Here is a 20,080-nt window from a genome sequence, read left to right on the forward strand (position 1 = left end):
CGTTATAATTGGTAGCGTATCCGGCCCAGGAAAATCATACGGCGTAAATTAGCTCAGAAATAAAATTGTAAAATCCTGAAGAAAAAAAGTAATAAGAAAAAATGAGGATTTTTTTCTCACTATCTGCCGTAAAATAATAAACAACTCGCACAAGCTTTTGTAACGATAATGGCCCCCCGCATCCTGCCGCAAGACCCCCCCCCCCACAGGCTGTGATCTTTGGCGGCCCTCAGACCAACCTTTCAACAGCCTTTCTATATAGTAAACTTTTACCGTAAAAAAATAACAAGAATTGTCGCAGGCAATGTCCGGGCTGGAGCCCTGTCATCCCAACTCTTGAGGAGTGTGCCATGATTACGACAGAATACCTTATCGAACTTTTTTTTGGGAGATATATACCTCTTTCTATTTTAATTAGTGTTATCAACAGTTTTTATTTCAACAAAATTTGGAGAACAGTGAAAAAAATTTTCCAGGAAAATTCTTCATAACGAATTTCCATCTCACGTTTTAGGAAAAAACGCACGCGTTCGGAATACGTAATGAAGGGGCGGGTTAAATCACAACCAATGGAGATAAAGGATGTGGAGTGATATCAAAAATCGGTACAGCGGTCTATTTACATCAGGACCCAAGTTAGAGCGAACAGAGTATAGCGCCATCTACCCCAGGCATTTGATAATTAAAAAAAAACCCGTTAGGTTTCTTCATTCTTTTGTCGCAAACAGCATTTCACCTTTTTATATTTTTATTAATTTTTAGAATAATAAAGATCTTTCTCGGACACCCTATATTTTACGAGAGGGGAAAAAGTATTGAACATGACGAATATCGTACCCCCGAATGGCAAAGTACGAATCTGTAAATTTTCCCTTTTTGTATCAGTTGGTTGGATACCTTATTTTGCTGTCTAAGCTGTGCCTGAAATGCGAATGTGTATCCCTATCAAGGCCGTAGCAGGGAGTCTGTCCCTCCCCCCCCCCCCAGAAATGTGAGAAAATGACCGAAAAAAAGACGGCCAAATATATTGTTCTATCACTTTGCCTCCCCCCCCCCGGACGAAATTTCTGGCTACGGGTCTGTCCCTATTGAAACGTTACAAAGTAAATTTTGGAAAACAACTTCCATAGAGTAGACATTCGAACGATATTTCCCACGTTCTTTTGAAAGGATATTGATCATTCGTGCTGCTGGCATGAAGGAGACGATATATAAGATGAATACTTTTGTTCTCACTGTTGTATAATATATGCATAATTTCTAAGTTGTAAAAATAATTTTCATCTTTGATTCCAATAAGGAACTCAAGTTTCGTGGAAGAACGGCACATTTAAAAACAAATTGGGACAGCAAAAATTACTTCGAAATACGGGTCAAATGATCACCCTTAACTATGTGATTATAATTTTTTTTTAATTTCAACTCATCGAGCATTGCATGTAAAAAAGCCCTTTACTTTCCACCTATTAGTTATACTTCGATAACTAGCAATTTTTTAGGTAGCCAACTAGATTTGTATTTTAGGATCACAATTTCCCTGTATCTTTCTCGTCCTTGAAAGCGTCGGGCAATGACCAAAAGATTTTGTACAGCACACATGCTCGAAGAAAGGTCTGGACACACATATCCGCACCGTGCCAGGACCGTAGCTCGGGCGTCAGTTGGCCGTGGCTCGGCTCGTTCCTCTTCAGACCACACCTTTCCGTGTGTTGCCCGTGTCGCTGCCGTATGCTGACTACGAAGCTGTGTCGATTGCTTCAAGTCTTTAACGCAGCCGGTTCGGTGTAATCAAAATGTTCAGTAAATTAATTAACAAGAGTGATTTGGATATAATAACCCCAGCGTAAATTAACAATAATTAATTGTTCTAAACATTTCTGTAAATAATCTACACATGTATATACATTTTTTTATCTGTCTGTATATGTGTGTGTGGATGTGTTTTTTATAGAAATTTTAATTTTGTTTTCATTTTGGATTGATCTCCGATAGATTTTTTGTATGTGACAAACCCGCAAAAAAAGAATAGAATCTTTAAATGCAGCTGGAAATAAAAAGACGGCCATTTGCTTAGTTTGACTACATGCATTCTTGTTAACAGTTTGGACCAAAGAGATTATTTATCAAGTGATAAAAATGGAGAGAGAAAAAAAAAAGTCATATAGAAATTAAAACAATCTGTGGGGGAGAGGGGTACTCTCTCTTCCTCACCTACACACTCGGTTTTTTTTTATTCAGAGTCAACGGCCATCATAAATATAATCATCTGTAGGGGCAGGTGGTGTCAAATTCCGATAACACCTCGGAGAAGTGTATCTCAGCTCAGTAGGAGCATTTGTACGAAAGATCGAGCATATCTTCTACTCTGTGTGTGTACGCGGAATCTTCTAAACTGAAAATTGGCTCCTCTGCAGATGGCAAATGGATATTAAAATCAATAACAATTGGGGTGTTTAGTCTGCCGGGGCTTGATTCAATGATAAAGCCTCACCAGTATTCGATAGTAATTTAAAGCACTTATTGCCAATGTCCCAGTCGCTGAAACACCTTTGTCAGATATTTAGCACAAAGGTGCTCGACTTTTTGGAAGGTGTGGCCCACTTCATTGTTTTGAAATATTTCGCGGGCTTCTTGAGTTATTCAGAAATGAGCCTCGATCCTCCAAGACTATCTAAAAAGAAATGTCACGTGCCGCTTAAGTGATCTGCAAGCGTGCCGCGGACCACTCGAGAGATCTGGAAATGTGCCACTAACCACTCAAATAGGATAATCTGCAAATGTATCACGATCCACTTACGTGAAATGGAGGTGTGCCATTAGTCGCTGAAGTGATTTTGAAATGTGCTTGAGACCACTCGAGAGCCTTGTTTTGTTTTTTGTTGTCACGGGCCACATCAAATGCTTCCGAGGGCCGCATTTGGAGCACAGGACATGGGTTAAGCATTTATGGCTTAACATGTTGCATCTGATGTACCAAATTTAAAATGTCTCCTATATTTTCCCATAAGAAAAAACCCAAAAATTTTCGAACCGTTTTCTATTTATATATATAATTTATGTTAAAACCAAAACAATGATTCATTTATAGAGCATCGGAAATTAAACCTAGTTAGTTTCGATAGTTAGTTAGAATCGATGGATTAAAAATAATTGAAAGAAATGATTTCAGTACCAATGAAAATTCAGAATTAATGAAAGAAATAATTTCGGAATAGATTAAGATTTAGAATTAACGGAAGAAATAATTCCAGAACTATTGAAAATTCATAATTAATAAAAGTAATAATGCAGAAATTGATTAAAATCAAGAAATAAATGGAATTAATAATTCAGCAATTGATGAAAATTGAGAAGCGACATAAAATAAATGAGCTCTCTCCTGAGACCGCAAAAATATAAAATAAACTAGTTGGTGACGGTGCGGATATGTGTTAACGGCTGCATTGCTTAGCAAAGAATTATTCTTTGACCGTGTGATGACCTACTTTCGGCCGACGCACGTGTCGGGCACGGTGCGGATATGTGTGTCCAGACCTGAAACCGAACATATTTTCGTTCCCCCCTCCCCTTCAGCAGGCGTAACGCTTTCATTCAAATTTCGACGTGGGGGGAAAGAGACAGCGTTTGAAATCGATTTCTCCCCCCCCCCCCGTCAAATTCGAGTCAGTGAAACAAAATATATTATGTCAACGAAGGTGTCCTCTTTCCGTTCAAGAGCGAGATATCTCGACCTAGGGTAGATGGAGAGAAAAAAAATATACTCGTATATTCATAACTCCCTTCTCTCACCGAGAGGCTACATTGGCAGCCCAGTGAATATAAATATATATTTTTTCTAGTTGGCGTCTCGTGACCGAACTATATATATATAATGCGCACATTCCTGATAGCCTACTACTAAACCAGACGTGCCACACGTCCATATTCCTCTGCGGAATGTCTAATGAATTGGTAGATATCGGAGTGTGCAGTGAATCCTCCGTGAAGTTTGTTGCGTAGTGCTGCTACCTACTTTTCTAACTATGCATGAAGTGTAATGATTTAATAGTATACCATCGTAAGCCTGGTGCTTTCGTTCCTGATAGCCTATAAGGCTCGCCCACTGGAAACTACTGCGAGCGATGAAAAAGTAACGCGTTTTTGCGCACCTTGTTAGACTCATTGTCCTTGGCCAGTGAAATTTTCCAAATTACCCTATAGATACTACGGAAACTGAGTTTCTTCAGTGCTGCTTTCCTAAAACTCGATCGTTGTGAAAAAGCCGAACTCAAGAAAGACCATGGTACACAAACAAAATTTGAAAACTTAACAACCGTTTATTTACAAGTACAAAGATTACAGACACATACTATTATAAAATGAAATCGGTACAAAAGGGACCACAAAATGAAATAAGATTACAAAGAAAGGGAAAGAAAATCATTATCAAAGCGATTTATTATTTTTACTCTGAATTCAAGATGAAATCTAAGGGGAACGGAACATTCGAGCTGATCTGCTCTTCCAACTTTTGATGCTGCTCATGCATCTGTTTCAACAGCACCGTCCGCTTCAGCACCGAGCTCTGGACGGTCTCCAGCTCGGCGTTGGCGACGAACATCATCCTCATATTGGTCTTCTTGACCTTCTCGGCAGCGGCCAACTGTTCCTTGAGGCGCTGCGTCACCAGCTGCGAGTTAATGAAGGCCGTCTTCTTCTTGTTGGCCATGATCTTCTTCATCGCAAGTATCTGCTGCTCCTTCTGCAGCGTGTCGCAGGCCAACGACAACTTCCTACTGAGCAGACTATACTCGTGGACCAGGTCGACCGTGACCTTTGAGGCTATCGAGGAATTTTGTTTCGGAGCTACCACCTTGCGAGTGTGATCGTTCTTTTCCGACTGAGTTGGCTCAGCTTCAACGAGATCAGACTCCCGGCACACCGAGTCGGAGGATGGCTCCGATAAAGGCGGGTGCCGCGCAATCGATTCGTTTCCTTGGCCTTTCGACTCGACTTCCCCATTATTATTTTCCGTCTCTGACTGAGGTGGATCAGACTGTTTGCAAATGGTCTTCATTTTCTCGGACCTAATGAGTTCTTCTAAGCTATCTAATAGAGGCAACCCTTTATCATTGCCGCTCTCCGAGGAATCTGAATCGCTAGAATCATCAGCCAAATTTATAATAACGGGGTTCTGTTTCATATATACCCATGGTATTGGCGCAGTTTTATGAGGAAATTGTTTGGAAGGGATTTTAGAAGTGGCAGTACAACTCTTGTCTACTTTGATTGGTTCAGGGAGTGGCTTAGATTCGGATATAGGTAAAGAAGTTACCAAGGGCGGCTCTTGTACATCGCGGCTACCGTTAGATGCTGGTGAGCAACATTCAACTGACTGGCAATCAGAAGTTCCACCCGAAACTGCGCTGGAATCAACTGGGCTATCGTTTGATGGCTTTTCCAATGCTACGATGCGACTAGGACAAGGCTGCTGAATGGAGCAAGACGTAAGACCAGTCGAGACATTAAGGGGTGGGCAAGACTGGGTGGATATGGAACGGACACCATCACGCTCCATTTCATTTGTGGGTCGTGATGGCGAAGAGGGGAGTATCTTACCTGATTCGGGCACCGAGTTAGCCGCTGACGAAGGACTAACACGTGAATCTGACACAATGGGATTACATTTGGCACTTTCAGCTGATCGCTCTCCAAACTCACAAGTTCTACTATTTGACTCTCGTTTGCTCGCGGCTTTGTTCAGAGAGAGTAACAGCTTTTCCCGCATGGAAGCGATTTCATCGTCGTCACTAAACTGAGACTGTTGAGGTGAAGAAACTTCGATACGAGACACCACACAAGAATCCTCGTCTACTTCCATGTCCATAACTGAATAATCATCACGATAACCAGACATGGAAAATGCAGAGCTATTGTTTGGAATGGTGTTTTCTTTGTTAAACTCTGACCCAATTTCAATAGTCGTAGCAGTAGTTTCTGCGGGTTTGGAGGGCACTGACATCAAGACGTTCTTTCTAAGCTGCTCCAGATCATCGTCATGCTCTTTTTGCTCATGAAAATTCGTTGACTCCTGCGTAGCTATGGTGATGTTAGACGAATTTGTGGTGTCAAACTGGGTTTGGCTGCTTTCTTTCCGGACCCTGTTAGCAAATATTACTTCTATGTTGTTCAGTAACTCTGGCTTCTTAATGTCTCTTTTAATGGCTTTTGAAGCCTCACTACGACTGACAGCTTTGAACACATTCTTCTTTCCACTGATGGATCTCTCTGAGGAACCACCAACACTTGACCTTTTCTTCTTGCCTTTGTGAGGACAATTCTTCTTGGTTCTATTTTGCTCCTTCTCTAACTTTGATAGGGCTTTTTGAATGGCTTTGTGATGTTTGAGCAAATCATCGTAACTTGAATTCATGTCCAATTGTGGCACAGTGTTATCAGAGAGTGGTTTTTTTACTGGTTCATGCATGTGTTCGGTCTTCCAGGGAATACTAAACTTTCTACCGCTTAAGTTTAATGGTTTTTTGGGGGAAGCTGCTAGGTTTTTCCAATTACCCGGAGGCTTAGTTTGGAACTGTGTGGTTTTCTGACCAGAACGAGGTTGTTTGGAGGGCAACGTTTCCGAGAAAGGAGCAGGGTACCTCTGTGGAAATTCAATATTAGTGTTCCACTTTTTTTTTCTTTTACGTGTTAGGCGCATCTTTTGGTTTTCTACGCAGGCCCCAGTTTCAGTGTTCAATTTATTTTTTCTGTTTGACTGCCTATCAGTGAAGGATGGCACATTTTCCACGATTTCCCCTTCTTCCAACTCATCTACTACTGTATATTGAACTTCTGTATCTGACATGACAAGCACATTTACATTTATACATATAAACAATTTTATACACAAGAAAATTATCAAAGAAAGAGTTAAAACAATGTATTAAAAATATGAAAAATCTGCGAGTTTCGATGACATCCACATCCACTTATCAGGGATATACCTAGAATGTGAGAAAGGCAAGCAGAAGTGATCAGCGACATCGGATAAAGCTGCAAAAAAAAAGTCATTTATCAAAGCTCTCATATTGGAAAATCAGGATAAAACTTTCATGTCTATAATATTAAAATAGCAAATGTTGTCTTGCTCGCAACAAAACTAGCACCAGTCATCATCCAACCTTCATTCAAATTCATTCTTTTACCATTAAATATCAAAGAATATCATAGTAAAGTGGTCTGGTGTCAAGTCAAAAATATTCCAACCGTGCAGTCTTTATGGGCAGGCAGATATGAGAACTGTTTTCTTGGAACATTTGCTAGTGGAAATAGAACATTAAACTCTCCATTGGCGCAAGGTAACTCAGGATGTAGTCAAAGTAAAATAGCTTAAAGGTGGCCCTCTTTTTAAAATAAAAAATGATAGACAGCAGACCTACAGCTTTCTTCCATGTTGAAGAGCAAAGGACAATGAGATGAGGTCTCCACTCTTTCTTTAAACATTTCTTTGTTTTAATGCAATTATGATGCTAAAATCACATTAATCGTTCTTCTCAGAGGTGCACACGCTTCACTGATTCCAAATTGTTGCACATAAACCTCTATTTCTTTAAAACAGAATCAATGCAACTGCATATATTAACTTAATTTTATAAATTTCTTAGTGCATTTTCATCCTGTAAGATATTCTCGCATTTGGGTTAATACCATTGGCTACTAATTCAATCTGTAACTCAAAATATTTCATTATTGAAACCTCCGATGGGTTGAACAAACCTTATTACATAAACCTTCTCAGCTGTGCACACACACACACATAATTAGGATATCTCACTTAACTTGCTTTGTTTTTCAGCAATTGCAAGATATCTCGTCTCTTCAAAACTCTTATTATTTTGGCAATGATGAGCCCAGATACTTTAAGTTATATTCTCACTCTCACGAGAACATGTTTCCCATCTCTCCAGCCTGCCAATTAACAGCCAGTGGGTGGAGTCAGTTATTGTTCACATTTTGATAATAGCAGAGAGAGGTGTTCAAAATATAATTTTTTCCTTTCTTTCGTGGAAGAATAGGAATATATGTACAGGGCTGGATGAATCCATTACCCGCCATTACATGCCAGGGGCACAGGGTTGGTAAAAAAAAAAAGAAAAAAAAAAAAAGATTTTTTTATAAGAAAATCAGAACACCAGTTTTGGTTTAAATAGTAACTGCATTAAAAATAATAAAATTTCGGAAAAAATCATTCAAACTTCTAATAATTAAAACCAAATGTATGTGGATGTATAATTAACACTATTCCCATATTAATTAATCTATAAATATTTCTTACATTTTAATGAAAACCAATTTCTGCAATTTACTTATTTTATAGCTTAACTCAAGGAACTGTTTAAAAATGTTTAATATATTATTAACCATATAATTTAAAAATGTTTTCTGCAGTTACTTAAAACTAGGTAAATACAACATGTTTAATAAAGCATAATTAATGCACGTTTATTAGCGATGAGAAGTTATTTACAGGATGATTATAACCAAAGTTCTAACTTTAAAACACTAAAATAAGAACCACTGGTCAGAATGGCTTGAAAATTTACACGGATACTCTTGAAGCAGTGGAATTTTGTATGGCAAAAGGGGGGGGGGGAGAAGGGGATACTTGAAAATATAAAAAAGACAACACCACAACACCATAGGACTCATCCAGCACATGGGAAATTTGCTCACAGAATGGAAACGATAGCCAGTCAGGACAAAATGATAACTTAATTAGCAATTCATGGTTTCATAATCCACGGAAACATCACAATGTTCTGGGTGTGAGGTGGAAGTGCAAAAATGCTTGTTCAACAACAGATCAGAGTATGCCAACAATGATGTGGATCTGTCTTGAATTTACCAAAGCTTGCAATCCGACCACAGCACATAATATTTTGAGGTACCCCCAAAGCCAAAAGTTATAAGGGTTAAGGTCAGGTAAATGTGTTAGCCAGGTGTTGCGTTGTCCTGTTATTGTCAAAATGGTTCTTCAGCAGCTACTTTGCTGATGTTGCAATGTGCATCTTGATAAAAGTTGTGTTATCCACACACTGACACAGTTGAAGTGCCAAAACAATGTTGTTGCACAAAACAGATTATACCACTGGGCCAAGTACAATATCTACTTGTACATTTTCAAGTATTTTTTCTTTCACCAAAGAAAATTCCACCGCATCATGAGTATCTATGTAAATTTTCACGACATTTTGACCAGTGATTTTTAGTGTATAGTGTTTTGGAATCAGAACGTTTTATCATCACCCTGTACATAGTTGATTATTTGAATCCCTCACTAGAGTACAGTAGAACCCTGATTTACCTCTCATTGTTGAGCAACGTCCAATAACATACTTTAATTATATATACCAGGTGTCCCATCAAGCCTGCCTAAACTTGGCACAACCAGATTCCTCGCTTGGAATACATAAAAAAAAAAATACCCAAAGAACTGTACCTGTACAACTCACAGTTTGAGAAAAATGTGAAAGAAAAGTATGAAGTCATATCCGGTGCAAGGGGGAAAAAACTTTTGTCATTTTACAGCACATCCATGCATGCCTTGATATGCACAATGAATATTTTGAACATCTTCCCATGAAAACCTATGTAAATACCAATGTTCTTTTTCCAATAAAGTTTTTTTTTTCCCTGGCACCTGAAATATGACATCACACTTCTTTTTGTATTTTTCTCGAAAACTATGGGTCATACAAGTACAGTTCTTTGAGCATTTTTATGTATTCCAAGCAAGGAATTTGGCTGTGCAGAGTTTGGGCAGTCTTGATAGGACACACTGTATATACATAATCTATTATATTATTTCACAATCTCTGTATGTTGGGCATCATTCGAAAGAGGAATAATATGGCTTTGTCTAATCATAAGTATCATATTTTAATTTATCATATTTAGGGCTCACACTCAAAATACTGGAAAAAGCAGGACTAAAAAGAAGTAGGGCGGGGAGGATACTCCCGACAACATAATCATAGCATAATTTAAAAACCCTAAAAAAAAACTTAATTCATTTTTTTTTCATTAGAGTGGAACCTCCCTTAAAGGACACTTTTCTGATCCCCGATCCCATGAACAGGTCCCCCCCCTTATTAGCAGATACTCTCGATAGTGGACAGTAAAAATCATGCAAACTACTTTGTGAATTTTTGTTCATAAATTGAGAATTCATCATATTCAATGACAATTATGTAGGCTATAATGTCAAGCTCATATTGGTAAAAAGGATAATCCATCAATTCATTATTTGATTAACTGAGCATAACTATGGGTCCACGATGGTGATTCCCAATGGTAATGTTGGTTTTGTTTGCACATATTGATATGCATGAAGAAAGCCAACACAACCGATGTTATGAACTATTTCTTCTATATTTCAATCTATTTCTTCTTCATACTCACTTTAATTAAATTTTTATTGCAAAATATGTGCATTGCACATATCATGTACGGGTAAAAATAATTAACTAGTTTAATGCAGAGGATAAAGGTTAGAAATTTTTCTATATTTATCAAACTTTCCAACTTTATATGGGAATTATGCATAATCACTGGTAAAAGTGATAAATGTAGTGAAATTTAACCAAACTTTTTAATCAAGACAATTGATGATTATGCATGACCACCAGTGTATCACTTTTTACACACAGTAACATATAGAAACCCAGCGAGACCGAAGCCAAACATTGTATAAATGAACGAAATTCTACTGTATACAGTAACCTCCAATGGACACTCCTGTTAATCCACTATTGAGAGGTTCTACTGTATTTCAGTACCCTGTAAGATTTACTTGAGCCAAAGCAAAATGACAACAAAAATGATTTGGTTGAAAAACCAATTTTTGGCAAAAACAGTGTACTAGCAACCACAGATAATTATTTTCTATCTCGCCTCACAATATAAACTACATTCTTTTTTCGAGTCTTCCACAGTTCAGTCTGTCCACACTCTTCGACAATGCACACAGCAGATTATGAAATTAAAACATGTAAGTTTAAGAATGACACTTTTTCAAGACCACTTCCGAAAGCACAGTGCAAAATGCACGAATTACAAGGTCCAATGCCCCTAAGCAGAATGTTTTGCGTTATTCTGCAACGAGCCCTCCGCTGACTGGGAATGTTATGCAGTTACCATAATAGTATTTTCTACATTTTTCTTAAAATCCTTCTTGATTGTTCTGCATTGTCCATCCTTTTTTTCAAAGGGATTTGTTTACATTTTACTGTTCAATGCCAATGTAATCGTTTTTGACTAATGAAGCACTTTCATTTCTAGCTCATTGCTGAGTATTGCAAATGTTGTTTATGCTTCTGCATGCTTCAAAAATACAGGAGACAATTGCATGCTACAAAACCTAGGATAGGCCTATATACCCAACTGCTTTGTTATGCAAACTGCTGCGTCACCTATACACAAAATGTGCACCATAATTTTGAATATGAGGAATGTTAGTTACCATCCAAGACCATGAAATAGTGAATACAAAAGTATTTTTTCATCCAGATAGAAGTTTTTAATGACTACTCTACTTGTAGAACCCTCAAACTAGGCGAATGACAAATTAACTAACCAAATGGTCCACATACCCCCAAATAGCCCTAAAAATTATACAATTTCTATTTTGACAGAATCATTAATTGCAATCTACAACATTTGTAATATTTGGCAATATATAGATGATTCCCTCCTCAATTAAAATCAATTACACTAATTTTGTTGATATGGCATTTGGTGCAAAAGACAAAACCGAGAAAGTAGGACATTTTAACAAAAAGTAAGAAAATAGGAGGACAAGTGGGAGCCTTGCATATTTTATTGTGAGTGATGAATGCTTGCTGCTTAACACTCTGGGATGCGAGATATTACTGTAAAGATGCCCTGTGTAATTATTGTAAAGAACGTATTTAAACATTTACTGCCTTTTGAGCCAAAATGTCCTGTACAATTGAGTTAGCAGTTATTTCTTATAGCCAGGCGGCTGTAAGAAAGAATTTAAGCTGTAAGCAAGAAAAGAAAGGCTGTAAGAAACTTTTGGCAGCCGTGGAAGAAAAAAAAATTACCAAAATAACAAGACCTTATTTTATAAACAAAAAATTTCAAAAAGTTATAATTTTTTTGCGAAACATCTGCGAAAACAGGCAATTCCGTTTAAATCTCCCCTGGACTTGAGAGGTTAACAGGGGGGGGGGGGGGGATATAATGGGTGAAAGCAAAAAAAAACTATTGAATATTAAGCCTGGTGGTGATATACAGTACGATATCTGCTGCTGCTTTTTATAGCAAGAAAATGAAAATGCATGTGAGGTAACGTAACTACTACTAATACTGGCGTCTTTTTGGATTATAAGACCACATGACATGATAGCGAAGTCACTACCGTTGCTGCTTCTTTACGAGGGAAAAGAAACAAAAGCCTGCGAGATACTACACCACCACATGTTTAGATGCATGCAGCGCAATCCTCATTCATAAATTTGCTTTAAATAGCAAGAGGATAATGTTCCAGATAATTTCTCACAAGTCCATGAAACGATCAGAGGATGAAGCAATCTTCAGGACGTCACAAATTTATTCACAGAAAGAATCTCGCGTGGAGGATAAAGCAACTCTGACTACTATTCCCCGCATCATTTTTAAAGACATTAAAAATTTTCCAGAAATTTGACCGTAGTACCAGTCTGGTGACGCCACTGCATGGAGTCAATGAATGCCTTCCAAGACCTTCTCGACCTTTCCACACCATTCGAATGTTTATCTTTACACTGTTCTTAGGGTTCTCCAAAAATTACACTACCAATATTTTTTGTAACAACAGAATAGAAGAGGTATTATATGTGCACATTGTTTGATGCCATCCCAAAGAGCACATTGAAAAGAGGGATTTTCCTCTGCTGAGGAAATTTAAATGATTGGAAAATATATAAATTTTCTTCTTCTTTCCCTTAGAAAATTATTTTTCATGTGCTCTCATAAAAAATAGCTAAGAGCATGGGTCAAAGCCTATTTGTCAAGATCTTGATCCCAATGATGCAGATGTGGCCCTTGGGGGCCCAATCCTCTGATACAACAGGTGAAGACTTTAGATAGAGCATGAGAACGTAGCCCAAAGCTAGAAAATGTGGTAAGAATGAGAAATTTTGGTACAGTACATAACTTTGAGTAACTATAAGTGCTACTTTTTATATGAAATATATGTGTGTATATACATACAGTGGACTCATCATAGCGACCATTCTATTATGACCAGTAGGATAAGCTCTAGATGTTTTCATAGAACGACTATCACATATGTTTTACTTTTGATATAATGACCCTCCCAATATAACGTTGGTTTTCAACGAGATGAAGAGGGTCGTTATATCGAGCATCGACTGTATATATATATATTTAGGTCACTTATATGAAATTTTTTGAAGGGGGAAAAACTTATATCATTTAAAAATATACCATCAGAACGTACCCAAAGAATAGAAAACGTGACAAGAATGAAAAATTTTGGCTAATAATGAATCAATGTGATATTTTTCAAGGGGAAAAAATTTACACTTCGGCCACTTTTATGCAATTTTTTGAAGGGAAAAACCGCTCGTTAAAACCAATGTGATTTAAACCAAACAACCCTGCAGGGACATGTAAAAAATTTGATCAGGCATGTATTTTTTCGACTACACGCTCAACCTGGGTATATAAATAAAAAATTAAAGGTAAATCCAATAATATTTACTGACATTCTTCTGCCATGCAAAATTTTTGTTTGGGCACCCAATGAATATTTCCAGTTGCACGGCAGACCGAGCATGTGAATTCTTAAATGTAATTCAATGGCTCCTTTTCAGTGTTTGGGTACACACACACCTGGGATTTGTCGAGCCCTGTTTTATACATGCATACAGAATATGAAATTTACACAACAAATACCGCTGCAAGCAAAAAGAAAAAAAAAAAAAAACAGGAAGAAGAAACAACAAGACTTCAATTTTTCACTTCTCCTTTATGTCTATTTAAATTGGGGTTCTTAACCTATAGATCGTGGCCAATACGCTTACCAAGTAGGTCGTGCCGATCCACGCACAGCCAAGCATTTTTCAGCCATGGGTCACAACTTAAACTTGATTCGCCAGGGACTTCCTAGATGGGTCACTCAAATTCACGGGTAGCAAGGGATTCTTGAGATGGGGGATCATGGCTCAAACTCGTTTCCCAGAGGTTTCAGAGATAGGTCGTTAGTTAGGTCTAGTTCACCAACAGCTAGGGATGCGGGTTATGACCCAAATTTGTTTCGCAAAGGCTTGTGAGATGATTAATACCATTCATCACGGCCCCACTAGCTTGCCAGAGCTGGAACCCTGTCAGCCCCACCTAAGTGGTAAGATTCTCGTCTTTAACTATGAAGGTTAACATCAAGGTCCATGGGTTCGAATCTGGACAAAGAAACATCAGAAACAAGTTCTTTACCAACCGAGCTTGGGGCAACCACTGATAGATGGTGCCTCCATTTCAAACCCAACTCCACTGGTTGGAAACTGCAGTATGACGTATATGGCCGAAGTTGGTGTGCGGTAAAGTAGCCATGTTGCCCAGAATGACTCTCAACCATTTTGTTTTTTCACGCTATAAATGCCCTAGAGGCCGGCCAAGGATCAGAGCCCAGGGGCTCCTGCACAGGATGTGGGGGGGGGGGGCATACCTCTCACACTCCTGTTATAAATGCACTTATTGCGTCACTGATTTCGCTAATTTTGAAAAACAAACAATCCCATGGGTCGCGAAGATGCTATTGTCGTTAATTTTGGGTCATGGCTGAAAAAGGTTAAGAACCCTCAGCTTTAAATCTTTCTTTACAATTATGATACAGCAAATGTAAAACCAACCTACATCAGGGCTTAACTAATCCCAGGTTTCCAGGGCTACTAAAAAAATTGGCACTTAAAATATTCCATCCACAATTTATAAGCCTTTTAACAATATGGGAAAGGTCAGCAAGGCCCGGGGGAAAAAAAACTAATATTTGGCTGTTTTTCGTTTTTCCTCTTTGGCTCCAGGGAAATTTGGCTGGCTCTAATTTTTTCAAAACTAACAGAACTATTTCCGAACAGATCTTTTGTGCACAGGGGTAAACAAACACAGGTGTGGGGGGGGGGGGGAAGAGCATTCCATAAAAAATATAATTACATATATCTGCTGACACCAAAAATTTCAAGGCTTGTTTACCAACTAGAGAAAAAGTTTGTTAGTGCATTTACCAAACACTCTTATCATATCTCCTCTGTCTTTAGGCTAAGATCAAAGTGCACAATACAGGCAAAAAAGAATCACCAAGCCCTATTAGATCGGACATTATTTTCGTGCATCTTGAAAGGAAAAAATATGCGTGGATTCTAAGAAATTTGGCTGTGGCACCTAAAAACTCTTTTTTACCCTCTCATTTTGTTAAGCTTATATTTAGCAAGATTTTAGTCTCTGGAACTACTGTAAAGAGAATAATTTCACGCAGTTATTGAGAAAACGGTTTACGGAAATTCTGCTTCTAACATTTCGCCCTCAGGCGCAATTCACCTGCCCTGACTATGTGAGCGATCAAATGAGTGGCTGTGACTAAGTGAGTGACTGTATGAGTGACCAATTGAAGCGGGGGGGGGTAACTGTATGGGGGGTAACACCATATGAGTGTAAAAGTAAGTGGGTTGTTGCCGTATGAGTGACAGTATGTGGTCGTATGAGAGACCAAGTGAGTGTGGTAACTCATATGGTCATGAACTTGTACATAAAGTCACCCACTTGATCATTGATATGGTCATTCACTGAACCATAGTCACACTCACTTGATCACTCATAATGTCAATCACACACTCACTCACCCACTTTTATGGTCACTTACACACACACAAGGTCATTCCCTCACCCACTTGGTCACTCATACGGTCAGCGCAGAAAGAATATACCGAAGACAAAATGTCGGCGGCGAAACTTCTAGGTTCCAAGAAAATGGAGTGTTTTCACAAAACCACATTGACTTCCATTGTAGGATGATGTTGAGGTCTTCTTTACAGGATATTGGGACTGTGGATTTCTGGATACATCTGGTTTACATCCTTAAGTTTCAGACTTGACTAACTGTACGATAACTCTTACATCGTCGGAAAAACTTAGCTCCTAAACTAATTTCGCTGGCACTTCAATTTATCAAGTCTTTATATGGGCCCATCTGGTAAACTCTAGGCCTTAATGTTTTCTTTGTATCAACACTTCTGCATGCAAGATCTCAGTCTCCCCTCCCAATCCTCAGTGATAGTTTTGCCAAAAGAAAACACCAGAAAAGTTTTCTATGTCGACACCTCTCAAATCTCTTCCCTCCCCAAAAGACAGTTTCTTCTACAAAACAGTTGCCCCGACTCAAACCACTATAGCGAACTAAATTTTTGTTCTCATTCCATAAAATAATTCCTAATTGGATATAGCGAATTGAATTTTTTGGGTCCCTTGGAAGTTTATTATGAGTTTGACTACATATAGGCCAACCTGGACGAGCTGATCTTGCACAAGCAGATTCAAAGACAATTCAACGCAGGGCGTACTATAATTAGAGAATAGATTTTTTTCAACATTTGCCACATTGAACACATTCTTCGAAATAGTCAAACATTCACACATGTGTTGCAGATTCAAACATATCGTTGCTCGCAGTCGGTAAGTTGAGCCTCGATACCTGCATGAAAAATAACATCAGTTCATCACAAGATAGCATGAATACAAAAAATTTCAGAATGTTTTTTTTTTTTCGTGCGTTGAGGCCATATCAGTGTTTAACCTTTGGGGCGTGGCCCGGTATAGAAACCTGACATTATTCAAATGGAACTGTGAATGATTCGCCATTTCATTTTACCCCTTTAGTCCCTTATTTGACTGGGCCTTTTGTTCATAAAAAAGAACCAACCAGGTCCATAGGCTTCCTAAGATTGGGAAGCGACTGGTTTTTTTAACCAGTTTCTCAACATTTCTTCTCTACCCCTCCCCTGTCTTCAGAAATTTTATTGAGTGGCATGGACTTTAGATACCCTTCAGAAAGTCTACAAATGTGGCGCCTTGGAAATGTTTATTTCTTTATGCTTGCCTGGTCCAACTGGATTACACTACCTTTTCTTTGTCTGCTGAGCTTTAAACCTGCTTGGGAAAATATCGGTAACAGAAGATGGTCATAGTAGTTGAAAGCCCCGTATAATTATTGTATTGCAATATGGAACAGGTGCAGTATAATCCAGATCGCCAAGGTGCCATAAGTCGCCAATGCCGTTTCTTCTATCACTTTCTAGAAGCTTCCATTACCCATCCATTATAGACGGCTCTTAAAGTGCGGGCAATTCAAACCGATAACGACATTTTTTCCCTTTGTTAAGTAGGTCGTTGTCTTGGATTATTCCCTATTACCTTTCGCTAGTTGTTTTTAACGGGTCTTTTCAAACATTTGAACAGCCATTTAGTTTTTCTCATTCCGAGCGTTAGGATTACAGGAAACCCAGAAAAAGTCGTGTTTTAATTTTTTTTATACCTAGAGTATACTTATTTATACAACATGCAGGACCGTTGTTTATTTAAAAGAGTGGCTACCTTATGTTGTTTTGATGTTTAGTCTTCTGGCCCTGTATTTGTATTTCTTTACCCGGGGAATTATTATAATTCTGAGCTTAAGAACTCAATTATATTTATACCACTCTGGTGTTTAGTCTAAAAAAAATATTATGCTTGTTGGTTCCCGTATGTTTTTTTATACCAGCGATTTTTTTTTTGCCATAGCATCAGTTACGCTCTTGGCAAGATGTCCTCGAGCCGTCGAAATAAAAAGTCCTTTATGATCCCCCCCCCTCCCAGCTGGGACACAAGGCTGACATTTTCCGCGACCATGGAGGATCAGATTTTTCATGCCCCCTCCACTAAGTGTGGAAAAACAAGAAAATTATATAAATCATCCCTTGCTAGGGCCCCACCCATGTATGGAGGGGGCATGGGCACGATGGCCTAAACTACCTACCAGAAAATTCTGAAATTCTGGTAACAACTCAAAGAGGTAGAATTTAGAAACCCCTTACCATTAAACGTAAGCAAATTTTATCACTTCGAGAGAAAATCCATATGTGCACACATTTTGCACATAGGCGGAGAAGTCTGGGGGGGGGGCAAGATGATTCATCTATACATATATGTATTAGATCAGTCGACTTCACCTTTGATGCTGGGGGGGGGGGGGTGGGGGGCATATCTCCGCCCATGATTTTGCATAGGGGAATGAGAACCTATTTGCCCCTTCAACTTTCCCTTTAGCCATTCCAATAGGTTAATGGCTATCATGGCACGGATACTGATTATTTACAGCTGAGAAGGGATTTGTGGGGAAGACTTTAATTACAAACACCCTGTACACTTACAATACAACTCTTTAAGGACCGGATTACACTATAAAAGTTTGATAAACGTTCTTTTATAAAACTTGAAAAATGTAACCACCAAATAAGATTATCGGTTACATTCGAACAAATAAAACGGATAACGTTATTGGTTGCTTTTGTTAAGTTTTATACAATAAATTTTATCAAACTTTTATAGTGTAATTTGAGCCCCATACCAATATATTGGATGCATTTACGAAGGCTTAACTTTACGGAGGGACACCTTTTCAAAACTAAATAATCAACAACCATATGCTTACTTATTAGACACATGTTTTAACGGGAAGCAATTTTACTTGATTTGTAATACCTATAGGAAAGATAGAGATAAAGAAATAAATATTGAGAGATAACATGACTAGATGTCAATATAATTGCCCACTGATGTAAAAGAAACAAATTTATCTTCACTGCACACGAAATTAGCGAATGTGTTGCCAAAACGATTAGGATAAATTGCAAATACGAATGTGAAATTTTTTTCATGACATCATCTCCTGGTAAGTGATCAGCTGACCATATTTCCTAGGGAAAAATTTGAGGGGGGGGGGAACAAAAAATTGCCAGAGCTAAGCAAAAGTTGCCGAATGTGGCTGAAATCGCAAAAGGCAAGAGAATAAAACACTACTGGAAATCCAGTGAATGAATGAATTAAATGAATCCTACGAAATAAACGTTTAAAATGAAAAATATGTGAGAAATGTGTGGTCAGCTAGATTTGGCAACTTTGCTTGCTTTTGGCATAATTTTGGTGAAAATTAGCAATTTGCCATTAGATTTTTTTTTTTTACAGTCGTTATTACCGTAACGTAATTTATAGGTTAAGGAAATTGTTTTATTCCTTGACTGATAAGTAAACTGACCATATTTCTTTGAGAGAAATACGGTAAATTGGAATTCCAAATACGGGAAAATACGGGGCATCGCCAATTATCGCCAAGAACACCGCCAAAAGTGTACAAAGTTGCCAAATATTGCTGAAATTACGGAAAAATAGCGATGGTGGGAAACGAAGCGCTACCGCAAATTGCAGTGGATTAAAATGAATTCCACGAAATAAAACGTTCAACAAGACAAATGTGGGAAATAAATGTTCTTATTTATAGCTGTAATTATCATGATATAATTTATGAGACACAAAATAATTTCAATCTTTGACTTCAATAAAGAATAAAGATCCAAGTAGGCATGTAAAAAACGGGAAAAACCGGGACACTTTTGCAAAAATGTCGGGACGGCCAGAAAAACAAAGAAAACCGGGACTGTTCCGGGAAATACTGGACGTAAAAATCTATCCGCAGAGAGCAGACGGACCACAGCATTTACCGTCCTCAGTTCAAAATATAGAAGCCAGATGGCAGCACAAGTCTCTTCTAGTGATGGTAACTGGTTGGAAGAATTTGCCAAAATTTATCTAAACAGGAAATTTTTCAGCATTTGTAGAAAATTTTGAGAGTTCATCAAACAAAAGAATTTTTTGAATAAATTAAAAAATAAATGCAATGCAAAATAACTTTTTTGAAGTAAAAAAATACTTGAATACATATTTTCCCGGTAGATGGCAGCACATTTTACGAAATGCGTAGGATAAATGT

The 20,080-nt window shown here is 38.1% G+C and overlaps 1 protein-coding gene across 1 annotated transcript; it reads right to left on the bottom strand.

Moving 5' to 3' along the window:
- Window positions 1-4,303: 4,303 nt before the first annotated feature.
- On the bottom strand, window positions 4,304-18,899 carry LOC149070783 (uncharacterized). The gene is made up of 2 exons (XM_089248298.1): window positions 18,746-18,899; window positions 4,304-7,032 (listed from the first exon to the last, which is right to left on the bottom strand). Exon 2 carries the CDS (start codon window positions 6,842-6,844, stop codon window positions 4,445-4,447), a length of 2,400 nt encoding a protein of 799 aa, XP_089104424.1. The 5' UTR covers window positions 6,845-7,032; window positions 18,746-18,899; the 3' UTR covers window positions 4,304-4,444.
- Window positions 18,900-20,080: the final 1,181 nt, after the last annotated feature.

This window comes from Pholcus phalangioides, unplaced genomic scaffold, assembly GCF_987345545.1.
Source record: "Pholcus phalangioides strain wild (caught in Gottingen) unplaced genomic scaffold, Ppha-v1.0 ptg000020l_1, whole genome shotgun sequence".
Lineage (NCBI taxonomy): Eukaryota > Metazoa > Arthropoda > Arachnida > Araneae > Pholcidae > Pholcus > Pholcus phalangioides.